Source organism: Epinephelus lanceolatus, chromosome 12, assembly GCF_041903045.1.
Source record: "Epinephelus lanceolatus isolate andai-2023 chromosome 12, ASM4190304v1, whole genome shotgun sequence".
NCBI lineage: Eukaryota > Metazoa > Chordata > Actinopteri > Perciformes > Serranidae > Epinephelus > Epinephelus lanceolatus.
In genome coordinates, this window is record NC_135745.1 from 33,546,452 (window position 1) to 33,570,794 (window position 24,343).

The window sequence follows — 24,343 nt, forward strand, 5'->3', positions numbered from 1 at the left end:
TGGATCTGAGTGGTGTTTGTGTGAGTTAAGTGGTTTGTGAATAAAAACCTTTTAAAGGTTGTGCAGATGATGTTAGTATTAAGCAATATCTTTTTTTCTGTCAAAAACAGGCCAACAGGAAGTGGGCCAGACTTTGAAGCATATTTAACATAGTGGCCAAACCGTCTAACTACAACCACCCTATGGGTAAACACAGGACTTAACCCAGGAGGCCCCATGTCCTATGTGAAACCAAGTGAACATTGAGTTATTTTAAAATACATTGTCACTATGTTTCTTCTCCTTAATCCAACCTGCACAAACCTAACCTACAAATCTTAACATTAAAGGGCAACTTTGGGGTTTCTCAACCTGGACCCTATTTACCCATATTTTTGTGTCTAAGTGTCTAATGGCAACAAAAGTTTTGAAATTGGTCCAGTATTGAGGAAAAACCTGCTGCAGATGACGGCGATGAAACAGCCTGTAATGGAGTCTATTGGGGCAATTGTGCATCATCAATTTACATCCACTAAAAGTGCTTGTTTTGGTCACTAACAGGCTCAAAATATTATACTAATTGTCTGACAACATTATGGAAAGGATCACTACAGAGATGGACCTTTTCGTTAAAGAGTAAGATCCTTTATGTTTAACCAGAAACAGCCCCAAAATTCCATTTGTCAAACCAACCAGACTGCATTTAAAAAAACTGCAATTTTATCATCATACAACACACTTCAATCAAAGTCGACAGAAGCAAAATAAAACTCACAAAAGCCATCTTGTGTGTCTTTTCCACTGTTTTAAAAATCACCAACTCTGGTTTGGTTGAATGAACCCTTGATTCACCCAGTTAGATGTGCAAATACACCGGCTCTATACATGCTAAAATTACTGTTTATTTAAAAGGAGTCTGGTGGGTTTGGCAATAGCAAGTTTGGGGCTGTTTCTAGTTAAACAAACAGGCCTATCTCTGTAGGGATCCTTTCCATTATGTTGTCAGACATTCAGAGTAATTCAGAGTCTGTGGCAAAAGCAAGACGTTTTATTGGACGTATATTGACAGTGTGGTGACACTGTAGCCTGTTTTGCAGTCGTGGCTGCAGTGGTCTTGGTCAATACTAGACCAGTTTCAAAAAATGTTGTTCCCACTAGTCACTTAAGACACAAAATGTTAGAAAATAGGATCCAGGTTAAAAAATACAAAAATTTGTTAGACATCGAACCAGCCACACACCATAGTATGTGCATTTCCGTGTTGTTTGGCCTACATTAGCATGATAAGAGCTACCTTAAATGACAATTACATCTTTGGGATAAAGTTATTTGACGTGTAATTTGATTTTTTTTTTGTCTGGCCCATGTCCCACCTGCAAACATGGAGGGAGTGGGGTTTATGACCTATACTGCAGCCAGCCACCAGGGGGCGATCACAATGGTTTGGCTTCACTTTTGAGGAGCTGTCATGCCTTTCATCTTTATATACAGTCTATGTCAAAAACACACACACAAATATAAACACACCCACCATTAAAAGAACAGGACACAGGCGTGTTGAAAATCTTACAATGTATATAATTGACACAAGATTTCAGGTACAACAGCAAATGAGACATTTGTATTTTTCAACCTCTTTCTGGCATCTATCTTCACCATAAGCACAAACTCTCCATAGATTTCTGATAACAATAAAACCAAAGTACATAAAAACAAGAAAATTAAAAGTACTTTTTTTTTCCTCATAAATTGGCACCTTTAAGAAATTCCTCCCATGTTCAATTCAGTGTAGAACAAAGCCGTCTTTAAATGGCCGGATAACCAGCTTTGCATGTCGGCCACCTGACGAACGAGGGCAGGATTAAGGTGCACAAACCTTTCTCCTGCCTCCTCTCACACACGGGGGCTTTGTTTTTACACTGTTTTCACCACAGTTGAACAAGAGACGTCTTGCTGGGCCATATCTATCTGCATACACACATCCCCAATCAATAGTCGTTTCTGGAAGGTGTTGACTCGTGTATTGATCGACCATCTTGTGATGTCTTTGTGCAGACAATGCCATTTATTGGCCTCATAAAAGTGCAGGTTTTTATAAAAGGGAGGGGGGACTTTGAGCAACAAATTAATGAGATCAAAAGGTGGAGGAGGAGAGAAGGGGGGAGTGGGGTGGGGTGGGGTGGGGTGGGGGGTTGTGCAAATTTCAGCCAATGACATTGTGAGGCAGTCATTGAAACTGAAGTTGTGAGTCACAAGTTGTCTTTGAATTGGAATGTCACCATCACAGTTGGAGTCGTTTCTCATTCTTTACAGGGCTTAATGTGGACGTTTCACATTCATATTCAGACTTTACTACAGGGTCACATAAAGAAGACCCGTGTGGTGCTCTTACTAATTGTTCTTTGTTTAAAATGTATAGAATTTTTGTCTCACTGGACCATCTAATATCATTATATCTCTCTTTTTTTAATTTTAAAATGGACCCCAACCCTAAACAAAGTGTCAAAGGCAGTCACAGGCAGTTAACCAGGGACTAACAGAAAGACAGAGACACACATACACACAGCAGACATAGCATTCATTATTTAAGCGCGTTGGGGGAAAAAAAAAAGAAATGATCAAAGTAACATGTCAGCTAACACTTTTGACAACAGCCTCACCCATGTTCAGAGCAGTAAGTATGTAACAGATGTGCTTCTCAATTTTTGACAACTTAATTTGATCTGCAGTATTATCAACTTTTAGGTGCTTTTTTTTTTTTTTTTCATAAAATGAATCATGGTGGATTGTCCCAGTGTGCAACTGAAGCGATGATGTATTTTAAAATGTGTCCATTTTCCATCCTCCAAATGAAATGTATCTGTCACATACAATACTGACAAGCAAAGATACCACTAATACAGATTGGGAGTTATTACAGTAGTAGGTTGAAAATCCCATTTTTTGAAAAATGAGCTATATTAATCTCCCGTCGCTGTCAGCTGAATTGCACTAAGTCAGACAATGCTACCCCAGTACATTTTAATACATTTCATTTCCGCGCCATCCAAACAAGATTTATACAGGCTCCGTTGTCTGTCCCTCTTTTGCTCTATTAATCAAAGACACATTCACGCACATACATATACACACATGCAAGCGTCGTCCCATCATCCTGTGCACAGCCTTCTTAAATGAGAGCTTTGACATTTCTTTGAATTAAAACGTGGTATTTGTTTCCTCCTCGGCAAGCTTCTCATCGGGGGGGGGGGGGAGCCTTACACTGTGTTCCCGCAACATTCCCGGTAAGGTTGACACATAATGAAGCACTAAGTCATTGTCATATTGCCTTGCCACCATGTAGAAGCATGAGGAACACTTTAAAGGTCATTATAACTGATGAGCAGGGGAGACGGGTAGAGGGAGTAAGGGGTGGGGGGGAGAAAAGAGGCACTGATATAGAAAAGTTGCAGAGAAATGGAAGGCAGATATGGATACGCTGTGACAGATGACGAATGAAATGAGAGTTATAGCATACAATGATGTGGCTGTTATAAAATTTTGATACCTAATTGGCTATTTTTTTTTTCTCTAGAAAACAACAAAGAAGAAATCAAAAGTATGTACACTGTTGTGTCTGCCATACAAATAGTACGATTCAAAGACGTGCATGGTGTGGCTGTTACTGTGATATGGATCATTGCTGCAATCAGACAAAAACGCATGACATTGCTAGTTGCAATTATGATGCTAATCACAGGAGCACTGGGCCTTTGCAGGGAACACACAAAATTATGCATATTATATTTTTGCTCTGCTGTGCACATGAAAAAAAGAATACTGGGGGAAAAAAATAAGCGCTACATGACAGCAGTGTTTCTGCTTCTGTGTACATTTCTGTTCTGCTACACAAAATCACAAACTGTCAATCCTTTGCTGTGGCGGCAATCTTACACCGACACCCCCCCACCCGTTCCACATACAGTGCTCTATAGTGGGAAGCTGCTGTCATCTGAGACCTGGCCCGGACCAGCATGTGTTTTGCTTACACCAGACTCTCGAGTTGATCCTACAGAGCCAGCAGGGTCTGTTGAGAGAGGGAGATCTGCCCCAGTAGGAGGGGGGGCGAGGGGAATGTAGGGATGAGCTGGATGGATGGAGTGGCGGACGGGTCACGTTACTCCCACATTAGACGATCATGTTGGCGTGAATGTGATCACGGCTGTTATTACAGCTTACATGACGAAACGGCGAAAGGTGCTGACGCCGAGTGCTCGCATCCTCGCTGTGAGAGACTGCGTGTAAGTGTAATGATATTGCGAGGCTTAATGCATTAAGAGGTCTGGTGGGTCGCGCTGTCCAGATTATCCTCCTTTAAAAGTCATCAATATTGTATTTCATTTGTGGTTTGTTTTCTATAAATATCGGAGAGTGTTTAAAGCACTCTGGGGTCTGCTGTGAGTTATTGATAAATAAATAATTCTACTTAACACAAGTGCTGTTTTAAAGGAGTGGAATAACAAATGTATCTGAGCGCCGCTGCAAAGCCCCATTCTCCCTCTCCCCGTGGTGTCAACACCAACATACTGTTAGCAATATAGTCTCACACATGTCTTAGGTACAGATATAATCTCAGAGAACCCAAACACCAGAAACAAATCATTAGAAGATGTGAAAAGACCAGCTCTAATGGTGTCATAATATAGCAAGAAATAAAAGAAAAGAGCAGAACCAAAACATTTATGAATATTCCATTTTGTTCTAATCCAAAACCAAAAAGGAAGTCCATCCAAGTGATTTTTTTTTGTTGTTGTTTCCTTATACTTATTTAGTTTTGGCAAAGTAACTAACCCCCAACTTCTCCTCCCTCCCCTTTCAGACTCTCCCCCATCCTCCGTGTCCCAAACTCAGTCCCAGTTGGTAGATTCCGCCGTCAATTATCGCCGGAGCAGCAAAATGAGCAGTGTAAGCAGGTACATGGTGATGCAGGGGAGGTTCTGGTGGGCGTTGGAGCCTTTCACCTCCTTGTTTTCTGGGGGGTAGGGGTACAGTATGGGCCGGTCGGTGACGGGGACAATGATGCGTGGGCCGCGGGAGCACATGTCGTCGGCGCACACGCCACTTCCTGAACCGCTGACATCATCACCTGTAGACAGAGGGTCAGGATATGAATTTACAGGTACAATTTACATACATGTTTACATGCGGTGTTGCTTATGTTTTCATAGACACACACACAGCACCGAATCAGCTCCTTTAAGAGTTTTTAATGATATCTTTTTAGCTACTGACGCCGGTGAATGTGGTATTCTTGTGCTTTTAGATTTTACTGCTGCATTTGACACAGTGCACCATGAAATCCTGATCTCGCATTTGGAGCAGTGGGTGGGCATCAGGGGCATAGCACTGGAGTGGTTCAGGTCATACATGGCAGGTCAAACTTTCTGTGTCAGCCTTGGTGACTCTGTATCCTCCTCTGCTCCTCTCTCGTGTAGGGTCCCACAGGGCTCAGTTCTAGGCCCTCTTCTCTTCTCTCTATTTGCTCCTGCTTGGCTCCATAATTAGGAAGCATGGTATTTCTTTCCACTGTTATGCAGACGACAGTCAGATTTATGTGCCGCTTACTAAGAATGACACATACTCTGTCAAAATGTTACTTAAGTGTCTTGACGACATGAAGGCCTGGATGGCTCTGAACTTTTTAAATTTTAATGATAAAAAGACAGAAGTGATGGTATTTGGTGGCACCACTGGGTAGATCTGGGTTCCTTGGCCCAGTTTATCAAACCTACTATCACAAACCTAGGGGTTAAAGTAGACTTTAAATCTCTTCTTAAAACCCATCTCTTTTCCTTGGCCTTTGACACTTTGTGAGACGTTGATTTTATTGATTTCATTTTATTTTATTGTTTTTGTTGTATGGCTGTTATGTTTTATGCCTTTAAATTTCTTCTATTTTTATTTCATTTGTATTTTATATGCAATTTTGATGCCTCAGGTGAGCCTTTTATTTATTATGTCTTTTATGTATTCTGTACAGCACTCTGGTCCACTGTGGTTGTTTTAAAGTACTTAACAAATAAAGTTGGATTGGATTAACATATTAAGACCACTGCCACATACTCATACAAACATACTGTGCACATACAGCTTGACTATATCAACAGGAAATATGAGGTTCTGTCCAGGTGCAGAGAAAGGATGAAATTTGACCACCAGGATCATCTTGCGTTACTTACATTATATGGTCAAAAAATATGACCTCAATTATTCAAAATGGCACTGTGATTAAGTCTGAGCATTTTTATACCTTCATCTTAATTCCAAATGTACTGCTTTTGGCATTTCGATAGAGTTTGTTCGAGCTAAACTAAAAGTGTGCTGCCTCCTCAGATGAACAGAAATAGAGTTACCTCCTTTAATCTAGAACTTGTTAGAAAGCTTCTTATCATCAGTGAGTCATCTGGCATGAAGTTTCTTGTGAATTATTTTTCAAAAAGTCGTGGGCTGTGATGATAAAAGTAAAAGTACTCACTGGTGTCCTGAAAGTCCACATCCTGGCCGTTTAGAGCGTTCCTCAGGCGGTGCGTCATGATCTTCAGCTGCATTATCTGCTGGCGTATCGTCATGTCTGGTTTGGTGATGTCGATTTCCACCTCGGGGTTGTTGATCTGGCTGGCTAGCCCGTCACCCATTGCCTCAGGAAGGTACCTGAACACATGAACATTTGATTAACAAGTGAAGCACATCTCAGCACAGTTAATGGGAGACTATGTAACTTCATCAACGGTGGACACTGAGTCAAAAAGTGGTAATGCAAGGATAAAAGCACATTAAATTTCTTTCTGTTGCTTCAAAGACATCATTAGATAACCAGACTGACAATGGCAGCACATATGTACCTACACTGTAAAAAGCTTGTTGCCGACCAGTGTGAAAACAAGAAGAAGAAAACCAGACAGAAGACAACGATCACGTCTCTTAGTGAGATACAGTATGTTTACTTCGTGTCTTCTGTTTCCCGAAAATGCCGTGTAACATTAACATCAATAAAGAGGAGTCATAAAGTCAGCAAACTGGTGGTAACGGGAAGCGAGAACTGGTTCCAGTTGTGAACTGGCTCCAAATTGTCCACCAGGATCATATGCCTCTGAGCTTATTAATTCCTTTTATCCATGCCAGCATGTTTTGTTTTAGTTGCGCATTGCAAAACAGTGAGGTCAAACTCATGCCGCTACACTGCTGGAAAGTTGCAACAAGGAGTCATGGCACAGAGGAAGAAACTGTCCAAAGCGTGGCTTCGTTTAATGAAGAAAGACGAAAACAGTGCTGCTTGTATGGTCTGTACAATGATCATTTCAAATAATGGTGGAAACCCTAGAAGTATGTTGAAGGATCTCTCTATGCAATATGAGCTTAAATTCCAGGACTGCCATGTATCTGACACTACGCACTAGACCCTGTGTCCACATATGAGGACATCACATTTTGGGTTTACTGCACCTTATACGTCATTCTGCTCAACTTAGGCCTGTTGTTCTCATCCGTGGACACTTTTTTGTGCCATGTAGTGGTAGTCAGAGCACAATACACCAGTCCGTGTAAAAACAAGATAGCAGCCATCTCTGCCAAGTCAGTCTGCAGCCAACCCTGACACAAACGTGTATAAGGTCCAAAACCTGATCACATTTTATGGTTGAAACTTGTTTATTTATAATTAATAACATTTGTAGTTTGATATGCCAACACATTTCACCAATTTTAGCAACAGATGTCTTACCACCTCTGTAGTAACTCACAGTACCCAGCATTTTATAAGATATGCCAAAAATGATGGGTACTGGCGTCAGTCACATTACTTATCCTCAGTTCTATAAATTAAAGCCTCTCTTTTTTGGGGGACATTAGAGCATGAACATGTTCTGCAAATAACACTCCTCTCCCCCTTCTCCTCTTAATGCTGTTCTCTGTCTCTCAGCTCTTTTCTCGGCCCTTGTTGTGTCTACTTCTCTGGTGTCCACTGCAAATCCACTAAATATATACAGTCTATGGACAAGACACGTGAAAGATGCATCAAGAAGTGTAATGTAGCCAATCAGAGGCAGGGTAGGGAGGGTCTTGCCAAGAAAAGCCCACAGCAAAGCAGCAAAAAGAAGAAACTGAAGGATTAGTATGTGATGTCATGCTGGCATGCTTCTTCCCCTCGGCGTGGCACTGGCGTCAGTCACATCACTTATCCTCAGTTCTATTGTCCTAACTTTTATCCAGACCTCTGCAGAAAAAAGTCTGCTGCATTAGCTTGTAAATTTTATGGATGCTACCACACTACTACTGAAGAAATGTAGACAAGTTATCAATGTCGCTACTTGTAGTAATGCTACAGCCCAACACTGAAATAATGTCTCTATTGGTTTATATGCCTTACCTGGCACGGCTCATGCCGTTCCAACACTTGTCCTCTGCCCCTGTTCCAGTGGCCACTCTGTCACTGCAGAGAACAGCTGGGAGGGAAACCCAGTATGGCTGCATGTCCCTCAGTCTTATGGTTACATCAGACACCTGAGGCAGAGTTGACGAGAGCAAAATTGTGAGGCTTTTACGCTTTGTTCAAAATCACAGCATGATGGTGCACTCAAAGAGGAAGAATAAGAAAAACTCCTGCTTCCTAAATAACCAACTGCGGTGCTCAGTCATCTGACTCATTCATCCATCCAAGCATTCATTCCCATCTAATCACCCCATGGTTGTCTGTGTAAAGGTGAAATGAACAGCAAAAAAAGGTTTAATAGCCCATGATGAGCAATGGCTCTTGCGTCATAAACCTTAACAATGAATGGGCCGGATTAGGCCGTCAGAGAGCAATAACAAGGACACAGATTCAGTCGGGTAAATACTAACCAGTCTGTCCATTTTGGTGGAGCTGGATCCCAACCTGTCCTCCACTGTAACCTTCCCTCTCTTCATGTTGACATCCACTCCTGTGCTGCTGGTTCCTCCCTCTCTGATGTTGCCACATGCCTGGAACAACTGGGGCAGGAGAGAGTGAAGAAAAGTCAATGAATGAGCAATAAATAGAGGATAGAATAGAGAGAGGGGTGAATTAAAGGAACAGTGTGTAGGATTCAGAGGCATCTAGTTAGTGAGGACGGCAAATTGCAACCAGCTGAAATTTCTCCCATGTGCCAAGCGTGAACTACTGCTTTAGATTCCTTCAGTGTTCACGAGGTTTTTACCAAGAGCCGAATTCTCTCTTTTTCTTCAAAACAAACAGGCCTGGTGATTCAAACTGGTAACAACACTAAATAAAGCAGTTTCACATTACAAATCAGTGTTTCTCTGATGCTGCCAGCCCAACGTCTGCTAATCTGTGCTCACCTCCTTTCTCTGATAACTTATGATCTATCTAGACGTTCAGGAGGTTTTTACTAGGAGACAAATTTTTCACAGCAGTCTCCTCTCCTCCAAAACAAACAGATTCAGTGATTTAAACCAGTCATTGATGCTGCTCTATTCTGTTCCTGGGGGGTCTTTGCTTCTGCTCTCCCTGCCTTAGGCTTTCCATGTAAGCACATGGAAGGGCAGAGAGGTGTGCTCTCTCTGTCTCAGACTTTCCTTGTTTGCACATGGAAGGGCAGACAGGTGTGATCTCTCCGCCTTAGGCTTTCCATGTAAGCACATGGAAGGGCAGAAAGGTGTGCACTCTCTGCCTCAGACTTTCCTTGTTTGCACGTGGAAGGGCAGACAGGTGTGCTCTCTCCGCCTTAGTAAGCGCGTGGGAGAGGCTTTTTGTGCAGGCCCGAGGAAAGGCAGCGAGGCCCCAGAACAGAGCCGTACCGCCTAATATAGAGTTTGCCAGTAAACCCGGAACTCCGTTAGCGCTTTTAGCACTTCCGGTTCTCTCGTCTAAAAGTCAATACGTTTTTTGAATGGGATTTTAGTAAAATGCCTCAAATAAGGTCTGTGGTTAACAAAAGCTTAAGCGAGTTTCAGGTTTTGTTCTACGACATAAAACATGTCAGTAAATAATCTACTTGTGAATTTTGAAGCTTTTACATGTCGTAAAAAAGGCGGTTGCTAACAAGTTGCTCAATACGACTACAAACCCTGTCGGGGACATTAAACGTCATCACCCCCGAACAGGCGAGAGTGCTGGCAGTCCGCCATTACAGCTTCTTATTTAGCTTAAACAGTCCGATTTCCCCATTATACAATGTTTTTAAAATAAAGCGTCCGAAATCAGTTGAAAGCTTAGTGGTGGTGACGTCAAGAGTCATGTGACCCTGGAGTAGTCACGTAGTCCGTTAAAGCCTAACGTTAGCTTTTTACTTCTGGCGATCGCATTTAAGCTTCAAATGCGGTATGAAAAGTGTTCATATGTGAAGATTATCTCGCTGAACAAAACCTGTAAGTATCATAAACTTGTGTTTGCCACAGAGCTTATTTTCTGACATAATCCAAAACGCAATGCAAAAATCACATTCACTTTCTCTTCTGGGAACCAGCGCGATGCTAAACTTCCGGGTTTTGATGTCAGCCCTGGCACACTCTATAATACTGCAAATGTAAATAAAGTTTTCTTTGACTAAAGTGTTCCTGACTGAACTATGGTGGTGGTCAATATTAAAATGCGAAAACACAATTGGCCTTTTCTAGAGCTAGCGTTTGGTCTCTCCGTTCTGGGCCACTGTACTGTAGAAACATGGCCGGGCAACATGGTGGACTCTGTTGATGAGGACCTGCTGCTTATGTAGATATAAACAGCTCATTTTATGGTGATGAAAACACACAACAATTCTTATTTTCAGGTGATTATACCTACACTAAAGAATGATTAGGGTTAGGCATATTTATTTTATTATATTCCATTTCTGCCATTCTATGCCCCTACATCCTACACACTGGGTCTTTAAACAAAAGGTTGAAATGAGGAACATGACTCAGCTCTGTTCTGAAAGATGTTTACAGTTTACTCAACTTTCAAAACTCTGCAAAACCCAAAACAGATCTAAGTGCTTTATGATCTAATTCAAGTTACTTGAACTAAAGGCTTCAAACTATCTCTATTAACTTTATTTTCCTACCATATGCAGTTCCTGCTCTTTATTGGTGTTGGTGTTAACAAGACAGAAATCTGACGCGGCTTAAGCAGCTCTCTGAATAGAATCCAATAAATCCACACATACAGTACATAGTACAAACACATGCTGACTCCATCAGCAAAACACTTATCTATACATACACAAAGGACCTTTGAGCATGTTGGTACATACAAATCTCTACCTTTAATGCATGACCTCAACGGTCAGTAGCAGCATCGCTTCAGCAGAGTGATTCAAGCACAGAAAACACCACTTGTCCCCATGGGGCTTACATTTTATAAATGGAGCCCAGGGAATACAGTATGACTGTAGTCAATCTGTCATCCAATCTGGACTGCTTAGAGGAGCCTCAAGCCTTTGAACCTTCACACATAACTATGAAATAATCCTGTCTTAAGCTTCCACTCATGTCTGTCGGCAGAACCCGTCGATGTTGTGTGGTTTGAAGTGCATTAAGTAATGGACATAAAACATGGAGTTGACTCTGTTACAGCAGAGTAGCAGCAGATAGACCTCACTGCATTTCCATATGCACACTGCAGTTTCTATATCTATGTTTGGCATGTTTTTATGGGGAAAGTACGCAACACAACATATGGCTTTTGATGTCAACAGATTATGTAAATAGGAGATAATCTGTCCTACACTGTGTCGACCATAATACCACACCACAGACATGAATTGACTTCTATGGGATCAACGCAACACTTTTCCCTAGAGATGAAGATCAGAAGCTGAAGCTGTGTGTGATTACCATACTGAACCGGGTCACAGGCAGTCCGCCAGGCTACGGCTCACCTCAAGCCAGCCCGGCTCTTTAACAGCAAACCAGCACAGAGGAAGCTTTGTCTTTCCTCTCAGCATCTACGCTGTTTTCCACCTTCACCAAACAACTCAGTCAGATTTCCACTGCTGCCAGTGCCTTTAAAGGATCATATAAAACTGTTGCTCAAACACCATTAAACAGTGAAGTAAACGCTTGGCTTGCAGACTCTGTCATGACTCACATCCTTTTATTTTAAATCAGGTATATGGAGCACTGCAACAGCATCAATGTAGTGGTAGGATAGGTGTTAACTGGACATTAAAATGAATGTAGGGGCAATAGGGTGGCACAGCAAGAGGAGACAGTCTGTGAATTGATGGATGCAGGGTGTGTGTATCAGTATGCACCACGATTTTTTACTTCCTCACGACTACTTCGACTGCCTAACCAAGTGTGGTATGAATATTTTAAAGCCCCTGGAAACTATTTCTCTTTAACATTAAATATTCATGACTAAATAAGCAACAATCAGCTAATCTGCTTCAGTGGGACTATGTGGGTGTGCTTTGAACAGATTTGATTGACAGTCGCCTGGTTACATAAGCAAGCGAGCGCACAACTGTCATCTCATTTTGATTCCAACATTGCTAAATCCTGATTGGTGCATGGCAGTGCTTGACAACACATTTTTTTCCCCAACAGGGACCCACCCACTTGACACACTGATGCAACTTTGGCAGTGTGTGTGTTCATGCAGGAACACCTGGCGATCAGAAAGAGGCAAGGAAATAGGTTTTCAGTAGGGCTGCACTGATTGTTTTCAGTTCTAATACTGATACCTGGGCTTTGGGTATCGGCCTATACCGAGTACTGTATGTCTCAGTGTGTGGAAGTGACTGGGATCATTCTTTTACATGTAAGGCAATCAGAGCTGAGGAGTCTCTAGCACAGCTGTCAATCATGTCAATCACTGCTCATGAATGGTGTTAAAACTGTCAATCTAGGCAGTGCTGATCAAATTAATAAAGATTCTGTTGCTGCATTGCCTAGTTCTCACCTCAAATGTTCTACCATATATGAAGAGGGGAGACTCTCTGGAATCTGAATGGATTGTAAAGAATTTCGTCAGGTTTTTATTTTGTAGACAATCAATCTGTATTTATAGCGTGATGGGATGACAGCACAATGATGTGTGTGGTATCCCTGGAAAGCTCTGCTCCTGCGCTTTCATGTGATATGTGTGGCATTTCTGTGCGACCCTGCGTTCGCGAGTAATCCATCCAAGAGTAATGTGTGTGCAAAGCTGTATGAAAGCTCTGTTATACATCATTTTAGTGTAACTTTATCATTTTTTTTCGCTGTGAAAACATTGGATTGCCGACAAGTGTTTGGCCTTGTCGGAAAGCTACAGTTCCGCTGGACGCACGGTCACAGAGAAAATCCACAGAGAAGAACGGGTGTGAATTTGGACGCACTATGCGTCGTTCGGGCCCATAGGGTTAAATAGTTTTTTTCTCAGACTCCAGCTGCTGTGAGAGGCAGCAAAACATCCTTTCATTTTATAGTTACAGTTTATTAATAAAACTCTCCACGGTATGAACAGTGGTTTCATGAGCCTCAAAACCAGCCACAACTCAGCCCTGAGCAGAGTGACCGTCCTCTATTGACCAATCAAGAGACTGCAGTGTTCACAGCTCCACCTTTTAGTACCAGATCTGTGTGCTAGGTACCCCAACAGAGGGGGGACCAAAAATGGGGACGGTACAGCACAGTTCCATTGGTACTAATCCACAACTTTTCACAGTGGAACCGGAAAAAATGTGTACCAAACTGAACTGTACTGTACTGCTCTGAATATATACACTAAAATATGTTTCTGAAAACATCTAAGGTGAAAAAAGTAACAGGATCTTGATTCATAGGAAATAAGCACCCACGCTGCCTAGTTTGACAGTTTGACTACAGCTCACGGGCAGTGATTGACATGACTGACAGCTGCATTAGCTCAGGCTGGTTGTTGCTGACCTTGCCAAGGTCTGTTTCTAGCAAATGCCATTGGCGGCAGCAGGAAGAAAAGGAGAGGGCCATGATTGTTATCAGACTATCTGTCTGCTGTACTTCTTCCAAACTATAGTGACAATCATTTTCATAAAAGTTCCCAACTGTAGCTTTAAACATTGTTACAAAAATGTAACAAATAAATAAATAGGTATAAAGCTACTGAATAGTTTTTAATAATTTAAATAACAAATTGTGCACCAGCAACTTTGTAAAAACATTCAAAATCAACAAGAATTACCATTGACATGTGAACTTTTAAAATGTAGCAACAAATTGGTCAAAACATAAACAGGATTTGAAATTCCAGTATAAAACAACTACATAAAATAAGAGCAAAATGTTGTCAACCAGCATGCAGCTGATGCATGGCGTGTAATTTGACTTGACGTTTGAGTCAGTATCGGCCCAATATCCAATATCTGAATTGCATCTGTGCATCCCTAGTTTTCAGGGCCTTTTAAAAAAATGGTGCCAAGCATTTTATCAGTATGTTTGTCAATTTGACTTTGATTTACTTCCCTGAAGCAGGAAAAAAATACATATATATTTAAGTCTAACTAGAGATGAGAAGTGTCAGTATATGCCGGGAAGCTGCCATGAACCGGCTGATGGATGTTCTCACCTGTAGCTACACTTTATGCAGTTTGCAGCAAACTTCTGTTTGTCTTTTTAAAATATATATTTCAAATACAATTGGGTAATCATTCTGCTATGACTACAGCACCATCTTAAGAAGATATACAGAAATATACCACTATCACCTTACTTGAAAATGACTTAAATTCTGCACCTCATGCACCGCGCTACATTAGTTTCCTCTCAGAAGAAGCTTTTATGGTATGACCACAGTGTTCTCCTCCATTAGTACATTGTCACAGTTGTGGTGCAGAGTGAATTGCTTTAATAGTCAAGGAAATGGGTGATTCAATTGGTCATGACTGAAGCAGGAACATTACACCTACTAATACTGTGCACTCCAATAATGTAGGTGTTGTATGTAACAGGCGCACACAGCTCTCTACTTTCTGTCAGCAGTGAGTTTCCATTGGCAGAGATCAGTAAATATGATGTAAATTTAGCCTGTGATCACTGCTATTCAAATGCTATGACACCAGGGAGGGATACTCAGTGGCAATGGTGGTTTTGATGCTTGCAACATTGCGGTATAACTCCCAATATCATTTGATGTCTTTTTAATGAACTGTTCATCGTATTCTGTGTAGTAAAAACAGTTTGTATGGTTTGGCGTGTGTACCAATGTGTGCTCTGACCTTGCTGTTGATGGTCTCTATATTCTCCATCATGGTAAACATGGCATCTGATATGCGATTGGGGAGGGAGAGGATCACGCTGTCCACACCAGATGGGCCATCAAAGCGACCAGCCACCTGCACCATTGTCTCTACAAAGACAGGAGGTACAGTTAGAGAGAAGAAAGTGTGAAATGTTTCATATGTCGCACACTGGTAGAACGCCTCGGCTGTATTCACTGCACAAAGCAACATCATGTGTCGGGAGAACCTTTGAGCAAACATATGGCTGAATTGGATGCATGTGTGAATGTGTGTTTGTGCTCCCCACCTGCCAGATGCCTCCACTCGGTGTTGAGGTCAGCCTGGTTGGCCAGACAGCCTTTCATGACATTGCTGCAGTAGTTGGCACAAGGTCTGGCAGAGGCCATGCCGCGGCAGTGGGGACAGTAAGTCATCTTCATCATGGCCCGCATGCACTCCTGGCTCAGCTGCACCTGGGGTAGGGCACAGACAGAAATAAACATACACCACCTGGATGAAAAATTACTGTTTTGTCAAGCATGCATGATCAAATAGTATAAAAGACAAAAATGACAGCAGCAGTTGATCAAACTGCGCGTTTGACCACTTTGTTAAAAGTCTGGCTGCCTCTGTTCGGAAGGATTAAATATGTGTTACACAAAATTGTTCAGTGTTAACAAGATGTGAAGATGGAAATTTCTTTAGCCAGACAATGACAGTTGCAGAACCGTGGGAGGTCACCTCCCATGGTGACCTTTTTTTCAGTTTGCACCAGACTCTCATTCAGCACAGTTTCCTTGGAAACCACTTTGGGAGAATTCGCTTTTTGTTTCACATGCGATGAAAAGGCCCTGACATTCATACAAGTATTCTCAGTCCCTCACTCCATCCTTCCTGCTCCTTCCATTTCTCTCTCTATCCCGCAAGGCTGCTCCCCCAGGAAAGGGCCTTGGTGCGTGAAAAGTGAAACTGGGTTAATACCAGTAAGCTCTGTTCACAAGAGAGTACAGCTATGCATACAAAACCTCAGGAAGTGTGTGTGTGTGTGTGTGTATGAGAGAAAGAGAGAGAGAGGTGGAATGAGCCCAGCTACGCATACAAAGCTCCTCTAAGCTGACATCTGGGCCAGCCTGATGCTTTTCCTGGAAACAGTTCTTCCAACAGCAAAGTCACAGTTAAAACCAGCTTTTAACAAATATACAGACGAAATAGCACAATAAGGATCAGGTGGGAAAACAAATCAGAGATACTTTGAATACTCTGGAGTGCTGTTAGGAGTTCAGTGATGATAGTCGGCATAACTGGACGAATAAATAATCATCTTCAGACCAGAGACAGCAGCCTCGTCCCTTGATAAACATAATCAGCACTGACAAAGGCAGCTCCTCTGCAGCACTTGTCCTTCATGGTGGAATTTGTGTGTGCATCTTATTGCATGCAGTTCATAAATCTTTTCCCTCACGCTTTAAATATATTCTTTCAGTTCTCATGTTAATAATTTGGCTGTAAATAACCTTCACTGTAGCCTGTTTTTAACCTTTTTTATTGGCTGTATTCAATGGCTATTTATGGCTGTATCAACCCAATTTCCCCACAAGGATCATTAAAATTTAATCTAATCATATTTGATCCACATAAGGCAAAAGCTATTCATTTTGAAACTGTTTCAACTCTAAATTAAACCATAAACCACATTAAAAAAAACACATAATAAGCCTCAATTAGTAAATGCATCTCTGATGTATAAAAGAGAGCAACAGAAGTAGGAAATTACTGCCAGCTGCACAAGGAGGACAGTACAAAGTGAAATAAGTGACACAGAAAAGCAATAACCACGCCACATTCCCAGGCTTAATCTCAAGTCATATGAGACATGAGTCAGATCCTCGCTCCTGCCCTCCTTTTCTCCCCTCCTCCCATCCTTACCCTACCACTCATTAGCCAGGGATGAGTCAGACGAATGCCTCTCCGGTGAGGGAGAAGATTGAGGGAAGGGGGGGTGCAGGGATGAGTGCAGAAAAAAAGAGTAAAAACAGGAGAGATAAGGGGATGTTGAAAAAAAAGCTACAAGACTCACCAAGGGCGTTGGCAGGGGAGTCAAAAAAAAAAAAAAATCCAGGGTGATGTTAATGAAATACTCATTAAGGAGGGACAGGCATTAATCTTGTTTCTGTTACATCATCCATACAGTATTAATGCTGGGAATCCCAGGCCAGGCACAACAGACATGAAACAGTGTGTAACTCCTCTGTGATGCTAATTGAAGGTTGATGTTGACAACTTCCTCTGTAACCTTGGAGCAGCGGTGCACCAGGCACTGTGAAGGAGGAGGGGCTGTCACATTAGAAGCAGTAATACGCTTGAAACTAAGGATTGTTTTCATTATTGATGAATCTGTTGATCACTGTTCCTATAAACTGGGAAAAAATGTATTAAAATGCCCATTTTAACCACCCAGAGTTTAGGAGGGCGTCCTTAAAGGGGAACACCACCTAAATTAAGAATTCTAATATGTTATTTTCATGGCCAAGTAAACTTCAGTCAGTATCTGTGAACATGGGCTGCTCTCTGAAAGCCCAAAAAACAGACGAATAAGCCTCAAACGTCATCTAGAACATCTTTCCCAATTCACTGTCTATGGAGGAGCTCCAGACCTTAAACCCTATGACATCACAGATTTGAGTTTTGGCACTCTAGCTTTTGGATTTGGAAGGGAGTTGTCCAGTTTTACTAATATTTTTGGACCATCTTAAACTGTAAGAATAACATATATGAATTTTGAAAATGGGCGTTAGTTCTTCTTTAAACTGTTTAACCAACTGACAGAAATATAAAACGGGGGGGAAAGGAGCACATCGTCATACTTAAATAAATTTGCTGCGTGCTGTTTAAAAATGCTTGATAAATGACTTAAAAGGTTAATCACTGATCAAAACTGTTACTGATACATTTTCTGGTGACCAACTAGGGTTGGACAATATGGAGAAAATCAAATATCCCAATATGTTATACCAATTACTTTGATACTGATGCAGAGATACTTGCAGAGTTGAAATATTTACATAGCAGGCCCTGAGTTGATTAAGTTTTCATGGTATAACTGGGGATTTAGGAATCTCGAAGGTAAAATTTTCAGCACTGCCAACAACACAGATGCTCTTCTTTATATTAAACTGATATGGAAATGCTATATTGAGGTGCTGCAGTACACAGCACACGCCACCAGAGGTCACTATCTACTGATGGAACAGGCAGCCAAGCTGAGAAAGCTGGCGACTGCGAGTGGGAGGGATAACCTTACAGGACTAGTAAAACTGTTTGGGAGTATAGCAACATATAACTTTATCTTGAAATGACTTCTTTCAACTAGAAAAGCAGTTTATTATCCACATGATCGCATTCAACAAATCATTTCCGTTCAGACCACTGGTATCTGTCATGTCAACAAGTGTCTTTGTCCTCAAGCTATCTATTCATTGTTCTTAGGGCCATGAGTATTTAGACCCAGCAAGACTTGCCTAATGTTGTGTCCACACCAGGCTCGAATAAAACAATTCGCGCAAGTGAATTACATGTAAAGCCAATGTAAAGATGCGTTTAGACGCATATTCCCACCGGGCAGTGCGATGGACATGACGCAAATTAAGTGGCATGAATGAAGCAAGTAGTGTGATTTTGCGCCATACGCTTATTCACAAGAGTTGAAAAATCAGAACCTCAGCAGCCGATTCCCACCGCCATAGCCAATCAGCATTTAGATCCTCCAGGGACGTAAGATGCCGAGGACTTACGGGTGGAAGTTCATTCATAGATTCAGCAATTTCACGCACGTATGACGAAAGTTATTTGCTTGTATGAAGCGATTCCACATGAAATATCACGTTTGGTGTGAACACAACATAAGTAGGCTAATTTGATATACATGCTACAATGACTTCTATCACCAGTAGCTTAGCTTTTACATTTTTTTTTACACAAATACCGTCATCTACCATATACCCTGGTGAAATGTCAGAAAGGTATAACACAATTAGATTTTTGATAATAATCATCAGTAATGTGGATACAATGACGAGTCGGTAAAGGCAAATAATAGAATAGTCTAAGTACAGAAAATTACATCGCTTTACTGTAATTCAGCCGAAACCAGGAAAAAACACAACACTTACTGTAGGGTGCTTTCACACCTGCCCTGTGTGGTCGGTTCAATCAAACTCAAGTTCGTTTGCCCCCTAGGTGCGGTTTGTTTGGACAGGTCGCACTCAGGTGCACACCAACACAACCAGACTGAGACCACCTCTTCACCGTGTTGGTGTGCACCGGAAGTCTGGTGTGGTTCATTTGTGGTGAGAACATGTTCCGAACCAACTGCAGTCACATTACACATTGTTTGGGTGAAACAAGCACAAGCATGTTACAGTCCTGGAGGATTATTAATGTGCGCCTCCTCCTTTAGTGCCTGATTTGGACCAAAGCAAGTGAAATCTATGTCGGAAAGCACCCTAAAGATCCAAAATTTAAGACGATATCTAGTCTCATATCAGTAAAATATCCCCACATTGTCTTGCCCTAAGATCAACTAAGCAATTGATCAATAACACTTGCAGAGGCAAAGTGCACCTTCACACTCATACACACCTTCATACTCGGACCTGATTAGAATCACCTCCATACTGACTTATCAAGAGAAAGTATGAGGTTTGAAATTCTCTCTTTGATGTTTGCACATGTAGCTCTTTGACATGACGTATTATACGTTAAACACCCATACCCTTACTTGCCCTTGCTTCACCTTCACAACACGCTCCCCCCACCTGTCAGTACCTTCCATGTCGCCAGTGGCAATCGAGTCTCTCCTGTCTCTCTCTCCCCCTCTCTTTGCCTGTCTTTCCTCTGTAATTAGTAAGGATATATGAGCGACCTCTCCCCCTTGTGTTATAGAGCGAGACAATCTAGACTCCTTGCCTCCAGAGTGAGCCATGTGGCGCGTGGCCTACTTCCTCCACTCCCCTGCCCAAAGGAATAAAAACAGTCCGGAAAAAGTTAAGGACACAGCAACTGGTGCAGCTCAGAGCGAAGCAAGGGAGGAATAAATACTGTACGAGAGAGAAAAAAAAAAGACTGCATCTTACTGTTGAGATCTTTTCCTGTCGCACAAAAACATCTCTCAAATTATTCAGTTTCTTCCACACGTCTCGGTCGCTTTCATCACCTTTCACTATAGTTCCTATTTTTCATGTTTAATCCAACCCAAACATAGCAGGGATTCGTGTTATGTTTCTTCTCAGTTGGTAGCAAAAACAAACACTTCCTTGGAAGACATGTGAAGCACACATATACACACAGAGAGAATTTTATTCTCTCCAGCTTCTCGCTCAAGCAGTGTAATATCTCCCTGGGCAGCGTGTGGTAAACATCTTCCGTCACTGGGCCCTTTAAGTGGCAATGCGTAGCTATAAATAGGAGCGGTTGTCTCATTAGGGCCCAATCAATCGAAGATAGAATTACAGGGGAAAGGACGGGAAAGCTAAGATCCAAATTAATATACCAAGCTATTCACACTAAAAGGAGACAGAGGACAGCGCAGGGCACAGCTCTGGGAAGTATCAACAGAAATGTTTAAGGACAATTTATTTGGCAAGGAACTAGAAAAATGGATTGACTGAGCAGTAAGATAGCGGAAGGAGAGGATGCTGGAGTATGTCACAGACTTTTTTTTCCCTGTCTTGCTTTTTCTCACTGTCTCATTTGTTCCCATCACAGCACAATGCTGCTCCAATCTGCATAAGCAGAGCACTGTGCTGACTGTGTGCTGGGGACAACAGCAACACAGACTGACATACAAATTATGAATTTGAAATTGAACAGTTGGTTGAAGTCTGTACTCCTTTCAGTCAAGTTGTACCAAACAGGCCTTGACTTGGATGACTCAAAGAAAGACTTGCACAGATAAAAAAACCTAGCACTGAAATTCCAGTTAAAGGTCCAGTGTGTAGGATTTAGGGGGGTATACTGGCAGAAATGGAACATTATATAGTAGGTATTTTTTCTTTAGTGTATAATCATCGTGATTTCGTTACCTTAGAACAGGAGTGTCCAAACTTTTTTGAATGGGGGCCAGATAAAACAACGTGAAAATACCTAGGGGCCAACTGATTGTCGCATCAAATGGGTTTAAAAAAAGTGAGACAAATACAACCATTTTTATCTTTTAATGAACTATTACTATGTGATGCCTGTCTACAAACTGTTTGATAGTCCTGTCATTGTGAGGCAAAGGGTAAAAATGCCAAGTGATCTTGCTCTATTAACCATTATTGTGTAAAGGGCCACATATGGTATATTTTGAAAGTCAAGCCAAGAGCCGATTAAAATTGGTCTGCGGGCCACAATTGGCCCCGGGCCAGACTTTGGACATGCCTGCCTTAGAATGAGCCATTTATATCTACATAGGGAGCAGGACCTCATCAAGGGAGTCTGCCATGGGTGGAAAAAACAAAAACTGTCTCTTGATAGGGCCATTTGCATTTTCGCTTTGGCTACTTTAGTCAGCAGCTTCTCTGCGACGAGCCAAACGGCATCGGACAAACTGCTTCAGTGTTCTTACTAGGGGTGATTATCACCATAGTATCTACAATACGATATTATCACGATACAAAAAGTCATGATACAATAATACAATATTATTGCTGAGTACTGCAATAAAATATATCGCAATATATTGTGATTTATTACCTTTTTTCATTTGTGAATTATGTTCCCACAGGAAAACTTTGCCAACATCTGTTTTATCTAATAAGACAAAGTTTACAGTCTGTTCATCTGACGTCAGCCAATTTTTTTTCCCGCAGCAGCAAAATGTATGTAGTGGACTCTAGTAGGGTACCTGAAGTTTAATTTGTATTTGTCCTATTAATCATTTCTATAATTAAAAAATCCATACTTGACACTGTGTAACGATACGATATTGCCACACAAAAATATTGCGATACTATGCTGTATCGATTATATCCCCCACCCCTAGTTTTTACTGGTTTACGCCACCAGGCTTGTTTGCTTTGGAGAGGAGGAGATCTCTGCAGATTATCTAGCTCTTGGTAAAAACCTACTGAACCTCTAGATCTTAAGTTACCAGAGAATAAAGGTGAGCACACATTAGCAGGTGCTAGCTAGCTGCCCATCTGCGACGAGCCAAACAGCGTGGGAGAAACACTAATTCGTTATGTGAAACTGCTTTATTCAGTGTTTTTACTGGTCTTAGGGCCTGTTTATACGGTTCTGTATATTTCTGAAAACGGGTATTTATCTTTGCGTTTGCACCTATCATTTACACGTAACCGTTTTTTTGATCAACGAAAAAAGACATTTTCAAAACAACTTCCAAAGTGAATGTTTTTTATAAATATCCGTTTCTATGGAGGATAGACAGGATAGACGGAGATTTTTGAAAACGGTTACGTTGCAACCCAGTTCGCGCAAGCCCATTAGGCGCCCAGGAACCACAACAACAATGGCGGATATATGCCAGGTTGTTTATGTTTTGTGAGCACTTTAGAGACTACTTACGAGCTTACAAATGAACTTAGCACTGCTGCATCAACATCACTGTTACATCGGCAGCATAGCAGCTAACTATGCTACATCAGGTTAAAATGTAGTTTATCATTGTTTTTATCACTAGCGTCAAGAGGAAAACAAATCACTGTGCATGCGCAGAACGTTCTTCTATGGTGTTTGACATATGGCGTATCGCCACCTACTGGCTTGGCATGCTGCAGCAACAAACTGCAGTTTTTGTGTTTTCTTGTAAACAGGGATATCATTTTCACAACTGATCGTGTAAACCCGGAATTTTTTTTATACAGGATAAATAAAAATCTGTTTTTATTTGTATCAGTATCTGTGTAAACAAGGCCTTAATCATCTTGTCCTCTTGTTTGGAGAGGAAGAGACCTCCGCAGATAAAACAGCTCCTGAATAATAAACACTAAAGGAATTCTAAGTTCGAGCTGGTTGCAATCTGCAATCCTCACTGCTCGATGCCACTAAATCCCACTCGCTGTTCCTTTAACCCAGATTACTCAATTGTGTCTATAGTGTCTATTCTTGCATTACAGTGTGCTCTTGCCTTCCCTCTTCAGACTTTTGATGAGTGTGTGTAAATAGGGCAGAAGGCAGCCCGTGACCTTATTCAGAGTGGCTGCGGCTCCAGTGCCCTGTTATTAACGCTGGGATGACATTTTGTAATTTTGTAAAAGCTGTGCTAATTATTAACACGTTCTCCCCAGCCAGCCTTGTTTAATGAACACATCGCTCACTGTCCTTCAGCACCGACAAAACGGCATCAGTCAGGAAATGTGTATTAAGAAGTAGCTGCACAGGGGAAATGTGCATCACCGTTGGAGGGGGATGATGGAAAGATGAAGTGTGTGTGTTTCTGTACCATTAAGCACTTGTGTGCGTGTGTTCTCCAGTGTGTATATAAATGTTTGTCTAAGAGAGATGCTTATCAGTTTAGAGCCTTGCTGGCAGAGCTCTGCAGGGATCATAAGCCACTCTGACTGGTCCGGGGCTACACCCATGTGACACAAATCATGAATAGCAATTTCAGCACAGCGTGCTGCCCATGCTAATTCACATCCTTACTCCCCCGTTTGCTTGCTTGTGTCGAAGCTGAGCAGTAACTGTTTCTAACTCCATTAGACTAGTTGCATGATTCCTTTAGCTCCGGGGCAGGCAGTTTTAGTTGTCACTGTCACTGTCTGCGTCTTGTTATTCAGTAGCTACCTGCTACGCCAGACTAGCCATGTTCACGGTTATTCCTGACTTTGCTCCCCTGTGGCTGTGGATGTGCTAGGCTTTGCTGCGTGCAGATACTTAATTGAGACATCCTCAGGTCCCTTTGTGTAGGTGTGAGACGTTGCACCCATTTTCTGAGCCAAAGAGAGGCAGAGAGAGATGTACTGGGCCAGGCCGTCTCCCTCTGATGCAGGCAAACAGTACAGTATGTGCCGCCCACAGCGCTGGCCAGAACACATATATCAGAGTAAAAGGGAGAAGGATCATATAGATTCTTTCTCTGACATGTATCCAAATGTGTGGCCTTGCAGTCATGTAGTAGCACCGCAGCCTGTTTTGTCATGCTACTGTTTTTTTCCCCTCTTGCTCTTTGTTTTTTCATGCTT

At 41.8% G+C, this 24,343-nt stretch overlaps 1 protein-coding gene across 2 annotated transcripts in view; it reads right to left on the minus strand.

Annotated features, from left to right (window-relative positions):
* Positions 1-1,534: 1,534 nt before the first annotated feature.
* Positions 1,535-24,343, minus strand: part of gpc1b (glypican 1b) — a 108,886-nt gene continuing 86,077 nt past the window's right edge. For both annotated transcript variants that reach the window (XM_078173317.1, XM_033650603.2), the window contains exons 6-11: positions 15,466-15,631; positions 15,156-15,286; positions 8,857-8,985; positions 8,384-8,517; positions 6,494-6,669; positions 1,535-5,104 (exon numbers count right to left, since the gene is read on the minus strand). In XM_078173317.1, the coding sequence (XP_078029443.1) occupies positions 4,896-5,104; positions 6,494-6,669; positions 8,384-8,517; positions 8,857-8,985; positions 15,156-15,286; positions 15,466-15,631 (945 nt within the window). In that variant the 3' untranslated portion in view covers positions 1,535-4,895. The remainder of the gene's footprint in view (positions 5,105-6,493; positions 6,670-8,383; positions 8,518-8,856; positions 8,986-15,155; positions 15,287-15,465; positions 15,632-24,343) is intronic.